The 16621-nt window shown below is 48.5% G+C and overlaps 1 protein-coding gene across 2 annotated transcripts in view; it reads left to right on the forward strand.

Moving 5' to 3' along the window:
- FASTKD1 (FAST kinase domains 1) overlaps positions 1-16621 on the forward strand; it is a 253793-nt gene that overhangs the window by 195848 nt on the left and 41324 nt on the right. For both annotated transcript variants that reach the window (XM_078681609.1, XM_078681610.1), the window contains one exon: positions 375-506. In XM_078681609.1, the coding sequence (XP_078537735.1) occupies positions 375-506 (132 nt within the window). The remainder of the gene's footprint in view (positions 1-374; positions 507-16621) is intronic.

Below are 16621 nucleotides of genomic sequence, written 5' to 3' on the forward strand. Positions count from 1 at the left end.
TTCCTAAATAAGGCTGGTGAGCGGGATCCCGAAAATTACTATTCATTTGCTTTGTAGCATCCCTTTTCATTTAATCCATGAAGACATTTGCTAACATCTCAGCACGGCTTTTTCTCTCAGATTCAAGAAAATGTACATTTAATTTTATTTATATTAAAAAAGATATAAAAAATTTAATACAGGTTACTTTCAAGTTTGTAGGTATACAAGAGTAGCACTCAAATTTGAAAAAAAGGATGATTAAGATCAATAATCTCATTTCGTTTTCATACAATAACGATTATACTGCTTAAAACTTTTACTTTTTCAGAGAGCGTTTGAGGAAATGAAACTATCATTTAACTGACCATAATCACTCTTTTATCCAAATTCAGCCCTGTCTTTGAGCTTAAACATGAAGATACGCTTGCGCCTGATGGAGCTCAACAGAGCTGTCTGCTTGGAGTGTCCAGAGTTTCAGATTCCCTGGTTTCATGATCGCTACTGCCAGCAGCAGCTACGTCAAAGTGGGTAACTCACAGATAATCCTGGAATCATTACCGATTTGGAGAGTTAAGCTTGCATACTTCTGTAGTAATATTTCTCTGCTGTGTCCAAATTTCCACCTGTGTGACGGTAAAAGAAATGATTTAAATGTGAACTTCAGCCTTGTTCAGTAAAAAAAAAAGTTAAATGTGTCTGTCTTAAAGGCTAACACAGCTGCCAAGAGATCCCCGTCTTGTCTTACGCCATGACCCATTTCTGGCAGTTGCGTAACACATGATGCAATTGAAAAGTGCGTTGTAATAATATGGTTTGTGTCCTTTAATTGCTACCACGTAAGAAGGCTTTAGCATCAATATTTAAGAGCATCACCTTTTCCTGCAATCTATAATGCCTACTATTTTTATTTCTATAAAAATAAAGTTATATTTAGGGAGCCTTAAATAATGGTTTTAAGCCTTACGATTTCACAAAATATTGAATCATTACATCTTCATACAGAGGCAATCGGTATTTGGCCCAAGATTGGGGTTCTCGAGCTAACAATGCTAGACGTTAGGGCATGTTTTACCCAAACCCAGTAAAATTGAGGTCAACTTCCCCCCCAGAGTAAACCAAACGGTTCTTTCAGATAAAATGATGGTAATTCACTTTAATTTTCAGAAATTAAGCTATGTAATCTGACTTTAACTTGATTTTTTTGTGAAGAAAGTATGTATTTAAACTCTTTCCCTTATATATTCTGAAACATTTTTCCAAGCACCATCATTTACTGTTACAGTACTTCAGATTTCACCATCGGCCTCACTGTTTACTCTCTCTTTATTTTACATTTTAAGATAAACATTTTACATTAATGTGCTATAATTGTTTAATTTATCAGGGCAGAAAGCGAAGTTGCATGTTCCACCTTTAAAAGATGTCATGCACCAATATCCAGCCCCTCCCAAAGAATGCAGTTTTATTATTAGGCGATGCCTGACTTTCTACCATTAAGCTCAATTACTTTGATCACTCACATGAGCATAGATGGTAAAGCCTAAAACATAAAAAATAATATGTATCCTTCTTAAATTTGCCAAGAGAGGGATTTAATGCATCAAATTGGACACATGCATCCCACTCGACCATATGTATATCAATACTACTTAGTAGCAACTTTTCCTCCTCCAGTGCATCCTTCTGATGCTATAAAGGATCTTTAGGGCCTCAGAGATTAGGGAGTTACACACTAAGATGTTTATGCTCTTAGTATGAAAGAAATTCCAGTTTATAGGTTTATGAGTAAAATGGATCCATTTCTGAAACTTAAAGTGAAACATGAGCTGGTATTAAAATTCTTCAAAAGACTTTCTTTAAAATTTAAAGATTCATATATTTTGTGTTCCAGAAATTCTCCCACTGTTCAGTGACAAATGTTATACCCACTTTCGTTCGATTTCGCCACCATGATGTATGTTTGCGAATACCAGTTATTTGTAGAAGGCGAGTGATTCATTCCTGTGTCATACAATAGTGTTGAATTAGTTAGAAATGTATTTCTAAAGAAACAATTTGAATATACAAAATTAAGCAACACATTGCAAACTGATGCCATATCATTGTCTCAATAATGTTAGCATAGTCCCTAGTGAAAATGGGATTGATTAACCAGTGCAGAAAGCCGCTCGCATGTGGCAAGTAATTTCTGAGCATGCAAAGCACAGCCTGTGGGTAATGTAATGTTCTGCGACCCTTTAATTGATGAATGGTCTCATCTTTCAGTAGCCTAAAATGTCATTGAAACAGATCTTTCTTCTCTCCTCTAGCAGTAGCATGTACAGCAAAACCCCTTGGTACTAAGGGCACCCTATGTTGTAGATCTTATAAAGTCTTTGATCAAACTCAAAAAGCATTAAGTAATTTTAACCCAAGCAGCCTTGTAGTATTCCTAGGAAGCTCTTAACATCTGCTAATAATGTACAGGGGAGCATAAGATGCCAAGGAGATAAATAATTTGTACCGAGTGAAAGGATCATCTGTGATAGGGCTGTAATAACAGGCTGCAATAAGGAGAATTTTCCTTTAGGAAATCTGCATCATTGGCCAGCTAACTTTTGTTTAATGTGTATCATCTGGTAAAACTTTTATATTGTGGCCTTTGTACTAATGGTAGCCTCTCCGGTATTGGCCCCGTTCACCCAGGATACAACAGCTCTCTGAATCTTGGGGCCTTTGTACAAAATAGTTATTAACCCCAAAAGGTTAATTTATCGCTTGAAGAGTCACAGTTGCTTTTAGCCTATTTGATTTTACAAATATACTTGCCATCTAAGGTGAACATTCAGCCTTTTTAAATTAATCTAGATGTACTATATCTAGTCTGCCGTTTTACCCTTCTGCAAAGATAAGTTAATACCATATCCATGCATGTAGCTTATGTTTCCTTTTTCTGCCACTCCAAACCCCACCTAGCCCCCATTTTGAACCACCAAACTTCGCTCCCCTACTCCCAGTTACCCTTTCTGCTGATTAAGATGGCCAATGTCTCTAAGAGCTTTGAAAAGATTGCATGAGGAACTTTTCTCATTTGACATTAGTAAAGCAAAGCTTTTATAGTTTTTTCCCCTTCTTCTGAATGAATACTAAATAAGTCATTTACAAATTATTCCATACAAACTAATGACTTTTATTCTTTCCTGAACTAAGACTGTCCAAGATTAGAGTGGTGATTCCATTTCTTAAGATCTTCCGTTTTTCCAAGATCTCCAGTATGATGGAGTTCACTTAGGATTCGCTTTCTGTAGATGTCTGCTTTAGCGAGTCAGCACATTCTTCTATTTAGTTCATCCTTTTGGAATATCTAAAAAGAGCATTGCCCAAAATGTCTACCTTAGTTTTCGGTGTCACTTGATTCTTTTTTTACAAATTAGATCAGGCTAAAAATGTGGGCCTCCATTTGCATGAACTTATGAATCGTTATCGTTAAATGGGCTATCTTTTTATGCCGATTGTAATGCCCTTGTTTGTACTCTCTTCTACTTCACTTTGCCAATTATTTTAGCTTCAAAGGTGACTTCTCACCTTATTAAACCTATTACTTTTTTGGATCTACTTCAGAGGGGTTCGCACCAACTGCGGAGAATAAGATCTCATTGCTGGTATTGCCTTCTTGCTCTTTTTCTATTCTGTCACCATTTGGAATGTGATTATCTGGGTCATTATTTACTACCAAAGCTGGAAACCTATTTGAAAGAAAAAGTGCAGGAAATATTTAGATCCGTTTTATTTCTCCTTTTGGTCCCTGCTTTGACTCCTGGAATTCTATTGGGTCCTTATTATACGTTTAAGTATCTCGCTGCATGGTAATCTCCAGTAACAGTGGTGGACTTCCCCACTTCTATGGAGATTTATAAATGCAATATGTTAGATCTGGGGGTCTCTAGTTGGCAGAGGTAAGTACCTTAGACCAAGTAGGGACCCTTGCTTCTAGTCAGGGTGAAGGAATACACACAGTAGACAACCTCCGCTCTCCCTCTAGGTAGCTTGGCGCGAGCAGGCAGGCTTATCCCCAAGGCAATGTGTATAATAATTGCACTTAACACCACAGTAATCCCCAATCCACCACAAACTGAGACCACACAGGTAAGTATATTTTATAAAAATATAACTTTATCTAGTTGCAGGCAGTAAAAAGCAGTAATACACGATAATCACTTCTTCAGGTAAAGGTTGCACTTAATCTTAATGGATGCCCTTGTAAATAGGAAGTTCTTAATAAAAAGATAGTCTCAAGTCTCTTATCTCTTCAATACCCAAAAACGAGGGATATTTACTTTGTTGGTCTAAGCTCTAAAAACGAGCATTCAAAACACTGCCCACGGGTAATCTTACTTGGGGGCTTCAAGCGCTGCAAATGCGCTTCTTCGCGAGGCCCCGGGACTCTTTCTTTCCCCAGGTACAACCTCGCTGTCTCTTGTGCCTCAGGCGCACCGTGCCGTGCAGATCGCACGCGTCCCCGCCCCGGCCGGTCCCCTTTCCTCTCCCGCCCGCTCTCGACAATCCAACGAGCGGCGGGGGAGGTGGTGCTGCTCACCTTGTGGGGGACGGCAGGCCAGGGGTGCGGGACGCTCTGGAATCCCTCGGCGAGGTCAGGTCAGTCTTCCCCGGTCCCGGCGGTGATCACGGCAATTCCTCGGCTCTCCCTACAGCTTCAGTCCAGGCAGCCAATCCCGTCGCGGCTCCTGTGACGAGCCCCTCTGAACGCGAGGCCGCCAACCAATGGCAGCACGGCCTCGCTGATGACGCTACGCTCCAACAGCCAATCCCGTCGCGGCTCTGGAGAGGGGGCTCGGCTCTCTCACCCAATCCGAGCGCGGCGGGCTCGAACTTCGCAGCGTAAACACCGGCAAGATACGGGGCACTTCTACGGGGGTGTCTGACCCCGGGCTGCGACGGTGACACGGCCCACACTGGTTTTTCAGCGCTTCTTGCGCTAGGGAGGCCCACAAGTCTCCGGTCTGCACCACACACGTGTCGATGAACACGTCGATCTTGGCCACACAGCAGGCTGGGTCAGCGCGGCGCCCTCACTCAAATTAGAGAGCAGCCAGTGCGCTAAGCAGCCAAACTACAGGGTTTCACGATCTCGTCGCCACACAGCAGCTTCAGGGGGCACAGCAGAGTCTTGTAGTCCTTGGGCAACCTTTATGTCCCTGGGTTGCAGACAGGGGGCCAGCTCTTCTCAGGCCCTTGGAGATTCAAGTTTGCAGACACAGCACACAGCAAAATCTTGTCGTTTTAAGCAGGTAGGGTCACAGCACACAGCAAAAGTCCCTTTCTCCTCCTCAGCTTTCAGTTGCAACAGCAGAACAGGTCAGCCCTTAGAGCACACAGCAAGGCAATCTTCCTCTTGTTCTCCAGCAGTCCTTCTTCCAGCAGAGGTTCCTTCTTGATTGTAGAATCTTAGAATCTAATCTTCTGTAGTCAGGGGTCCTTCTCTTATACCCCTAAAAGTCTTTGAAGTCCTTTGAAGTCTTTTGAAGTCTTGTGTGCAAGGGGGCCCTGAGCCCGGTCTAAACCAGTTCTGGGGGTTTCTGGAGCGCTGGGTGTTTCTGGTTTCCTTCTCCTGTCAGCATCAGGGTCAGAGGTGACAGTTGGCCGGCAGGAGGGGGAGCCAGCATGGTGGCCAGGCAGGCACAGCCCTTCACTATCAGGGGCTATCTCCTCCCGCTTCCCTGGCAGCAGATGCTGCCTTTCATCCACGGGCTGACTCCGACCCCCCTCCCTCCGGGGGCTCTGCAGCCCCTGTCACACTCAGACCAGACAGGCAATCCACAAACAGGCCCAGGCACACAGAAAGGTTTAGACAAGAGAACAGCCACTTTCTAAAAGTACTATTCTCAAACACAGGATTCAAAAACAACCATCACTAAAAGATGTGTTATTAAATTCTGAGTTCAGGGATATCTTTCACCTATGTCCCATCTTGTTCCTATGAGAAGATAGGCTGGTATCCATTGGGACCAGCCTCCCCCATGTTATTCTATGGAGCAAGATAGCCTTACAGCAGTGAGCGCACACAATGGCTGCTGCCCACTACCAGAGCATGTGACCTGCACTAGTACATGCTCTACCTTATCCATACACTGCACCCTGCCCAGGGGGGTACCCTGAGCCTTCCATAGGGATGACTGATGTGCACAGACAGGGAAGGGTTAGGCCCAGCCAGGGGGAACACTGGCCAGGGGGACATGGCAGTCACTGACTGCATCCAGGCCCTGCGCTGGCAGAGTCACCAGTTTAGGGCTACTCATGTGGGTGGCGCAATCTGCGCTGCAGGCCCACTAGTAGCATCTGTCATCACCAGCCCTGGCACACACAGTGCACTTTACTAGGGACTTCATGGTGATACAAATATGCCAATCAGGTATATTCAATCAATATGACAATTTACAGAGGTAGCACTTACACTCTGGCACTGATCAGCAGTGGCAGAGTGTCCAAAACATCTAAACCAGCAAAAACGAAATCCAGCACAGCATCAAAAATACATGAGTCAGAGGCAAAAAGATGGGAGGAAAACCACGCCAAAGGTGTCAGGTCTAACACGTGTCCCCTCCAGCTGAAAGTGGGGAGAACTACCCAACCTCTTGGGAGTCCTCATCACTAAGGCGAAAGAATCTGGACAGACCATCAGCATTGGCGTGTTCTGTACCAGGGCGGTGCTCCACCGTAAAGTCCATCCCCTGTAGGGAAATGGACCACCTCAACAGTTTTGGATTCTCACCCCTCATCTGCATTAACTATCTGAGGGGTCTGTGGTCGGTCTGAACACGGAAGTGAGTCCCAAACAGGTAGGGCCTCAGCTTCTTCAGAGCCCAGACCACAGCGAAAGCTTCTCTTTCAATGGCACTCCATTTCTGTTCCCTGGGGATTAGCCTCCTGCTAATGAAAGCCACTGGTTGGTCTCTGCCCTCATCATTGATCTGTGAGAGTACTGCTCCCACGCCTTGCTCTGAAGCGTCAGTTTGCACAATGAACTCACTGGAAAAGTCAGGTGCCTTAAGCACCGGTGCTGTGCACATGGCAGCTTTGAGGGTGTCAAAAGCAGTTTGACAGGCCTCAGTCCAATTCACTTTTCTGGGCTGATTTCTAGATGTCAGCTCTGTTAAAGGGGCCACAATGGTGCCATAACCTTTGACAAACCGTCTGTAATACCCGGTGAGACCTAAAAAGGCTCTCACCTCAGTCTGAGTCTTGGGGGGCTCCCAAGCCAGATTGGTATCAATCTTTGCCTGTAGGGGCGCCACTTGGCCGCTCCCCACCTGGTGTCCCAAGTACACCACAGATCCCTGCCCTATCTGGCACTTACTGGCCTTGATAGTGAGGCCTGCCTTCTGCAGAGCCTTCAACACTTCAGAGAGGTGTTGCAGGTGTTCCTCCCAAGTGGAACTGAACACAGCAATGTCATCCAGGTAGGCTGCGCTGAATTTCTCCAGCCCCGCCAGTACCTGGTTGACCAATCTCTGAAATGTGGCAGGGGCATTTTTCAACCCAAAGGGCATTACACGGAACTGGAAGTGCCCCTCTGGCGTTGAAAATGCTGACCTCTCCTTTGCCCCCTCGGTTAAGGCAATCTGCCAGTACCCTGAAGTCAAATCAAAAGTGCTCAGGTACTGGGCAGCTCCCAACCGATCCACCAGCTCATCCGCTCTGGGGATGGGGTGCGCGCCAGTCTTGTTGACCGCATTGAGCCCACGGTAGTCCGCGCAGAACCGAAGTTCTGGGGTGCCACCGGGGGTAGCAGCTTTCTTAGGCACTAAGACCACTGGGCTAGCCCAGGGGCTGCTGGAGGGCTCAATAACCCCTAGCGCCAACATCTTGGAAACTTCTTCCTTGATGCTGGCTCTGACCTTGTCAGCCACCCTGTAGAGCTTCTGTTTCACAGGCAGACTGTCTCCAGTGTCCACATCGTGGACGCACCACTTGGTGACACCTGGGGTCAGGGAGAACAGGGGGACGAACTGACCCAAGACTTGGCGTCAGTCCTTCTGCTGCTCTGGGGTCAGGGTGGGGGAGAGGACCACACCATCCACTGACCCATCTTGCTCCTTGACTGCCAGGAGGTCAGGGAGAGGATCACTATCCTCCTCCCCTCCAGCATCTGTAGCCATGAGCATAGTCACTTCAGACCTCTCAAAGTGGGGTTTGAGGCGGTTCACATGTAGCACTCTCAGGGGCTGCCTGGGAGTCTTCAGGTTAACCAAATAGGTAACCTCGCTCTTGCGCTCCACCACCTCATATGGCCCAGACCACTTGTCACGGAGCGCACAAGGCTCCACTGGCGCCATCACCCACACTTTCTGACCAGGGTGGAATTCAACCAGAGAAGTGTTCTGGTCATACCATCTCTTCATTTCCTCCTGGCTAACCTCCAGGTTCTCTTGAGCGAGCTTCCTGAAGCGCTTGGTCTGGTTGCGAATGGCCAGCACATAGCTGAACACATCCTGAGGGGTTTTCCCCACGGGATTTCTCCCACCCCTCCTTCACCAGAGTGAGAGGCCCTCTGACAAGGTGGCCATACAGCAACTCAAAGGGACTGAACCCTAAGGATTTCTGAGGCACCTCCCTGTAGGCAAACAACAGGCATGGTAACAAAACGTCCCATTTCCGCCTCATGGGCTCTTCCAGGCCCATAATCATGCCCTTCAATGTGCGGTTGAATCTTTCAACCAACCCATTTCCTTGAGGGTGGTAAGGAGTGGTGAATTTGTAGGTCACCCCACACTCATCCCACAGGGACTTCATATACCTAGATATGAAGTTTGTCCCCCTGTCTGAGACCACCTCCCTGGGGAACCCCACACGGGAAAAGATCCCCATCAGGGCACGGCCCACCACTGGGGCTGTGAATGTCCTGAGCGGGATGGCTTCCGGGTACCGAGTGGCATGGTCCACCAAGACCAGGATAAACCTGTTGCCTAGGGCTGTCTTGGGGTCCAGGGGCCCCACGATGTCAATGCCCACCCGCTCAAAAGGGGTGCTCGCCACAGGAAAGGGTTGGAGGGGTGCCACGCACTTCCCTCCGCTCTTGCCACTGGCCTGACAAGTCTGGCAAGATTTACAAAAGGCAGAGACGTGCTTCTTCATCTGGGGCCAGTAGAAATGGGTGACTAGCCTGTGATAGGTCTTGTCTTGCCCCAGATGTCCTGCGAGAGGCACGTCATGAGCCAGACCCAGTAGGAAGTTCCTGAAGCGCTCGGGTACTACCAGCACACGGGCTGCATCGGGCTCAGCAAACTTAGGCTCACTATAAAGTAAGTCATCCTCCCAGTAGATCAAATGCTCCTTGGACCCCAGGCCTGCTGCCTGGTCTGCAGCCTGTTGCCGCACACCAATGAGAGAAGGGCACTCCTTCTGAGCCTGGCAGAATTCCTCCCTGGAGGGACCACCCTCTTGCTGCCACTGGGACAGCTCAGGCAATTCCCCCAGTTCGGCCACCTGCTCCCCCTGTTGGTTCCCGGGCATCCCCCTCAGGGTCTGCTTCCTCCTGGACCGTGGGAACAGTGGGGGCTGGTTTCCCGCGCCCTCAACCCCTTCCTCTCTTGGCAGGTTCCTGGGCCATTGTTCCAGGCTCCAGTTCTGCTAGACCGCCCTCTCTGGCTGTCATTGCACGGGTGGACACGCAGATCCACGCAGGCAAACCCAACATCTCCAAGTGAGTCCTGTGCTCCACCTCTTTCCATGGGGAGCTCTCCAGGTCATTACCTAATAGACAATCTACAGGCAAGGCATCACTTACAACAATTTCCAAAATACCGGAGACCCCTCCCCATTCAAATGAAACATTTGCCAACTTGCAGTAGCGCACTGAACTGTCAGATGCCACCACAGGCCGGAGTACCTTGGGAACAATTTGCTCTTCAGACACCCACCGACAGCTGACAGATGTCACGCTGGCCCCTGTGTCTCTCAGAGCCTCTATTTCCTGTCCATTGATGGTCACCTTCTGCCCGTATTTCTTAGTGTTTTGGGGCAGCAAGGTGTCCTGGGCCATCTCTTGGTCTCCTAGAGAGACAAGGGTCATCAATGCTAACCCCTCCTCCCCACTAGAAATCAAATCCCCTCCCAAAGCTACACTGGCTAACGCCGGTGCTGGAGCACCAGTGGGTGCTGGAGGTTTCTTTGGACATTTGGGGGCAATGTGCCCCACCTCCCTACATGAATAGCAAGTAGGCGGGGCCCTTTTGTCCTGCGTGCCCTTATGGGGCCAGGACTTCTTAGGCTTGGGGGGTTGAGACACCTTCTCCTGTGAACCATTTTGAGGCCCTTTAGAAGACTTCTTTTGATTACCCGTGTCCCCCCAACTCTTCTGCTGGGGACCCTGTCCACCTTTGGCTGGGGTACTTACCACCCCCTTGTGGACCCTGGTGCTAGTCCAGCGGTTCGCCTCTTTAGCAAGCTCACTGGGATCAGTTAACTTGCTATCTAAAAGATGCTGGCGCAGCTCTGGAACACATAAACTACTTAAGTGCTCCCAACTAATCAAGTGACACAACCCCACATAATCAGTAACTTTGCTGCCCTTTATCCAACCCTCCAGTGCACGCATGTACATACTCACACACTCCACCCAAGTACTTGAATCAAGCTTCTTGAAGTTCCTAAACTTCTGGCGGTACTGTTCTGAAGTGAGCCCATACCTGAGGCACAAAGCCTCCTTCATAGCGGGGTAGGATAAAGTACCTGCTGCTTCTAAGGGTGCCAAAACATCCCTCCCAGAGGCCTCAAAATGCTTCCACAATCCTGCCCCCCAATTCTTCTTAGGCACTTCATTCATCGTTAAGGCAAGTTCATACGCTCTGAACCACGCATAAATATCCTCACCCCTCTGATAATTCTGTACCAGATCCTTTGGTATGTATACCTTACCCGCTTGTACTGGTTGTGCGCTGCCACCATTAGAACTGGACTCCTCCTTTTTAGCTTTAATGTCCAGCTCCCTCATGCTCAACTCGTGAGCCAATTGGAGTTTCTTCTCCTCCAAAGCGAGAGCGTTTCTTCTCTCCTGCGCCTCTTTCTCAGCTTCAAGGTGCAGTCTCCTCTCGTCTGCTTGTGCTTTGAGCTTAAAAAGCTCAATCTCATGGGCCCTAGCTCTCTGATTCTCCTCCACCTCCTTTGGAGAAATAATCCTACTGGAGTGGTTGCTGCCAGTCCTAGACCCTGGCTTCCTCACTGGCAATTCACTGGACAAAAAAACATTCTCCTGTGTGCCTCCCTCTCCAATATCAGCTTCTGGATCACCATGTTTTGCCTCCCACCAGGCCCTCAGAGCTTTCCTTAGCTCTTCCTTGTTTGCGCCGCCCTTCGCTGGGCATCCAAGCTGTTTGCAGAATTTTTTCAGTTGCTCCTTGCTATAGATGAACAACTCCTGGATTTCAAATTCCACTTCCACTTCTACACTCACGCTTGGCGCTTTCTGAGACATGATGCTTCCTAACCTTTTCCACTAAAAAGGTTTCACCAAAAAGAAAAAATCTTGCGCAACCTGTGCTGCTAAACTAGACTAGTGATGTACAAGAAATCACTGTACGTCAAGTGCAATTATTAGTTCAAAATCCGCACCGCTGTCCAACAATGTTAGATCTGGGGGTCTCTAGTTGGCAGAGGTAAGTACCTTAGACCAAGTAGGGACCCTTGCTTCTAGTCAGGGTGAAAGAATACACACAGTAGACAACCTCCGCTCTCCCTCTAGGTAGCTTGGCGCGAGCAGGCAGGCTTATCCCCAAGGCAATGTGTATAATAATTGCACTTAACACCACAGTAATCCCCAATCCACCACAAACTGAGACCACACAGGTAAGTATATTTTGTAAAAATATAACTTTATCTAGTTGCAGGCAGTAAAAAGCAGTAATACACGATAATCACTTCTTCAGGTAAAGGTTGCACTTAATCTTAATGGATGCCCTTGTAAATAGGAAGTTCTTAATAAAAAGATAGTCTCAAGTCTCTTATCTCTTCAATACCCAAAAACGAGGGATATTTACTTTGTTGGTCTAAGCTCTAAAAACGAGCATTCAAAACACTGCCCACGGGTAATCTTACTTGGGGGCTTCAAGCGCTGCAAATGCGCTTCTTCGCGAGGCCCCGGGACTCTTTCTTTCCCCAGGTACAACCTCGCTGTCTCTTGTGCCTCAGGCGCACCGTGCCGTGCAGATCGCACGCGTCCCCGCCCCGGCCGGTCCCCTTTCCTCTCCCGCCCGCTCTCGACAATCCAACGAGCGGCGGGGGAGGTGGTGCTGCTCACCTTGTGGGGGACGGCAGGCCAGGGGTGCGGGACGCTCTGGAATCCCTCGGCGAGGTCAGGTCAGTCTTCCCCGGTCCCGGCGGTGATCACGGCAATTCCTCGGCTCTCCCTACAGCTTCAGTCCAGGCAGCCAATCCCGTCGCGGCTCCTGTGACGAGCCCCTCTGAACGCGAGGCCGCCAACCAATGGCAGCGCGGCCTCGCTGATGACGCTACGCTCCAACAGCCAATCCCGTCGCGGCTCTGGTGAGGGGGCTCGGCTCTTTCACCCGATCCGAGCGCGGCGGGCTCGATCTTCGCAGCATAAACACCGGCAAGATACGGGGCACTTCTACGAGGGTGTCTGACCCCGGGCTGCGACGGTGACACGCCCACACTGGTTTTTCAGCGCTTCTTGCGCTAGGGAGGCCCACAATTCTCCGGTCTGCACCACACACAAGTGTCGATGAACACGTCGATCTTGGCCACACAGCAGGCTGGGTCAGCGCGGCGCCCTCACTCAAATTAGAGAGCAGCCAGTGCGCTAAGCAGCCAAACTACAGGGTTTCACGATCTCGTCGCCACACAGCAGCTTCAGGGGGCACAGCAGAGTTTTGTAGTCCTTGGGCAACCTTTATGTCCCTGGGTTGCAGACAGGGGGCCAGCTCTTCTCAGGCCCTTGGAGATTCAAGTTTGCAGACACAGCACACAGCAAAATCTTGCAGTTTCAAGCAGGTAGGGTCACAGCACACAGCAAAAGTCCCTTTCTCCTCCACAGCTTTCAGTTGCAACAGCAGAACAGGTCAGCCCTTAGAGCACACAGCAAGGCAATCTTCCTCTTGTTCTCCAGCAGTCCTTCTTCCAGCAGAGGTTCCTTCTTGATTGTAGAATCTTAGAATCTAATCTTCTGTAGTCAGGGGTCCTTCTCTTATACCCCTAAAAGTCTTTGAAGTCCTTTGAAGTCTTTTGAAGTCTTGTGTGCAAGGGGGCCCTGAGCCCGGTCTAAACCAGTTCTGGGGGTTGCTGGAGCGCTGGGTGTTTCTGGTTTCCTTCTCCTGTCAGCATCAGGGTCAGAGGTGACAGTTGGCCGGCAGGAGGGGGAGCCAGCATGGTGGCCAGGCAGGCACAGCCCTTCACTATCAGGCGCTATCTCCTCCCGCTTCCCTGGCAGCAGATGCTGCCTTTCATCCACGGGCTGACTCCGACCCCCTCCCTCCGGGGGCTCTGCAGCCCCTGTCACACTCAGACCAGACAGGCAATCCACAAACAGGCCCAGGCACACAGAAAGGTTCAGACAAGAGAACAGCCACTTTCTAAAAGTACTATTCTCAAACACAGGATTCAAAAACAACCCTCACTAAAATATGTGTTATTAAATTCTGAGTTCAGGAATATCTTTCACCTATGTCCCATCTTGTTCCTATGAGAAGATAGGCTGGTATCCACTGGGACCAGCCTCCCCCATGTTATTCTATGGAGCAAGATAGCCTTACAGCAGTGAGCGCACAAAATGGCTGCTGCCCACTACCAGAGCATGTGACCTGCACTAGTACATGCTCTACCTTATCCATACACTGCACCCTGCCCAGGGGGGTACCCTGAGCCTTCCATAGGGATGACTGATGTGCACAGACAGGGAAGGGTTAGGCCCATCCAGGGGGAACACTGGCCAGGGGGACATGGCAGTCACTGACTGCACCCAGGCCCTGCGCTGGCAGGCCTGAGTCACCAGTTTAGGGCTACTCATGTGGGTGGCGCAATCTGCGCTGCAGGCCCACTAGTAGCATCTGTCATCACCAGCCCTGGCACACACAGTGCACTTTACTAGGGACTTCATGGTGATACAAATATGTCAATCAGGTATATTCAATCAATATGACAATTTACAGAGGTAGCACTTACACTCTGGCACTGATCAGCAGTGGCAGAGTGTCCAAAACATCTAAACCAGCAAAAACGAAATCCAGCACAGCATCAAAAATACATGAGTCAGAGGCAAAAAGATGGGGGAAAAACCACGCCAAAGGTGTCAGGTCTAACACAATATTTTTGAGCTGAGTCAGAAAAGGCTTTGCCATCTTATTTGCGAAAGTTTCTTTTGGGTAGGGGTTTGATGGTTTACTGGGAATAGGTTTACTGTCCCTTTTGCAGGTTCATGAATGTAGCGCTGAGATAGCTTCATGCAGTGTTTTTGGAAATCCTTGTGTGACCAGACTTTTTACCTATATCACAGGACTGGAGGCCTACTGACCCTCTAGTATAATAATTTTTGTGTAGTCTTCCTTTTACACACTTTAGTGAGTGAACCAGAGTGACACAGGCTTGCGGGTTCAGTTTTGGGAACTCCTGACATGTTCCTGTGCACAAGATGGAGGTATGGTTCCTTTCGCAGACAGTGGAAGTATATTTATGACAATCCTAAGACTGATGGGAGGGAGCCTAGATAATGAAGTGAGGAAAGAGGGGGCAGGCTTCCACTTCAGAGGACTGCTGATTAGTCTTCCTGAAACGGCCTAAAGTGGATCGCAGTGGTAAAAGCTGGAACTACAGTTCCTGTTGCCAGTGTGTAAAGGTTCGCATAGAAGAGGTCACCTTTTGTCTCTCCTCCTGATCTGTGTCAGGTGTGTTTTTTTGTGTGGGTGCCTCGGCATGGAGACAACCCGGCTGTGGTCGTCAGTACAAAAGTGGTGTCTAGAAGACAGCCTGAGAAGGGCACATGAAAGGAGAACCAATCCAAACCTGTTCTGAAAGTGCAAATACAGAAAACGCATCCCCTGACTGCCATTCCTGTATAAACATAGGAGCTGCTTACCTACTTGTATTTCCAATCCCAAGATCTTTTTGGGAGCGCCTCAGAGTAGCCAGAGGACTGCTGCACCCTACCCCCCCTAGTGCTGGTATCTGCCTGACAACCAGCTTCTTAGAGGTGAGTGGCATCACCTAAAGCTGGATCTGAAGAAAAAGCCAAGATGTGTCCTGTCTGGCAAAAGGGGGAAGGAGGCGAGCCATCCCTGCATGAGGAACTGAATGCTAGTTTGGACCCAAGTACTGTGGTTCCACCCACTAAACATGTGGTTTGCTCCTGGTTTGAAGTCAGCCACTATCACAGAAGCAGAGAAGTGTGCCCAAGCTGATCTCCATTTCAACCCTGCGGTGACACTTGTCTGTGTGTGCCCAAACGGTACGATATTGTGGCGAGCCTCTGCACTTGCCAATTGTGTGTACTTGCAGACTGCACTGCTCAAATTAAAGCTGCTGCTTCGAGGCACTTGCCAACACGTGCTGAGCAACTGAGTGACTACCCATGAAACTGTCCTAGATGTGCTCCCGATCAGACTCCGCTGCACAGTCCCACACTCCTCGAAGTAACCCAGCCACGGACCCGACGCTGGCCCCTGGTGAAAGACTGTAAGACTTCCATTCCCTGCATGATGTTGTATAGTATTGAGTTTTACTGCGTAATAAAGTACTTGGGCTGGACAATCACGTTATTGTGCTGCTGGGTGTCTATTGAGTGCTGAGCCTGTTGTACCTTCTCACTAACATCCCTAAGAAATCTATGACTGTTTACCATCGTTCTCACAGAGTCCAGTACTGAAGGTGTAGTTTGTGTCCCAGTTTGCAGAATCACAGTAAGTTGGTCTTATGGACGATAGAGGCAAACAACCACAGCATCCAAACCTGGGGACCAGTTGCTCCTGTGTGCACCGTGGCCCTGGGATCTGAAACTGTCTTTCTGAAAAAACTTGTAGTGGCAGTATTTACTTCATTGTCAAAACTTGGGTATTGCAACACAAATTGCAGTGTAGTGTAGCTTTGTTTCGTGCTTTGAAATCATCCCGTTAAATTGGTGCATTTATCATCAAATATTGACATAGAGCACTCCCCTGGATAATTCTCCTAAAAATCATTTTTCAGAAACCTAAAAAAGATTTCCGAGATTTACACATGCGCCTTGAAGACAAGATATTAGCTGACATTGAACCAGGGTGCCGGTAATCGACTAAAACATGGAGAGGGACTCCTGTGCTGCGAAGAAAGAGTGAAGAAGCCACACAGATCCTGTGTTAGGGTGAAGTGACCTGACAGTAACAGCACAGTTTGGTATTATGTTGGTAGGTGAATGTGGGAAGGCGGTTCAGGAGAGAAGAGACGTATCGAAGATGGCATCCCCTATCGGAGGGCACCCAGTGGCTTAGTGTGAAGAAAGGGTAAAGAGTAAGACCAGGACAAATAGGTGAGGATGGAGAATCCGAGCTTCACACAGTAAGAGCTGCGAGAAGAAATAAGGGTTAGAAGGCTCAACAGGAGTAGACTGTCAGCGCCCATTTAGGGAGTGGTAAAGGAGAGTGCAACTCTCAGCATGCAT

Source organism: Lissotriton helveticus, chromosome 3_1 (genome assembly GCF_964261635.1).
Source record: "Lissotriton helveticus chromosome 3_1, aLisHel1.1, whole genome shotgun sequence".
Lineage (NCBI taxonomy): Eukaryota > Metazoa > Chordata > Amphibia > Caudata > Salamandridae > Lissotriton > Lissotriton helveticus.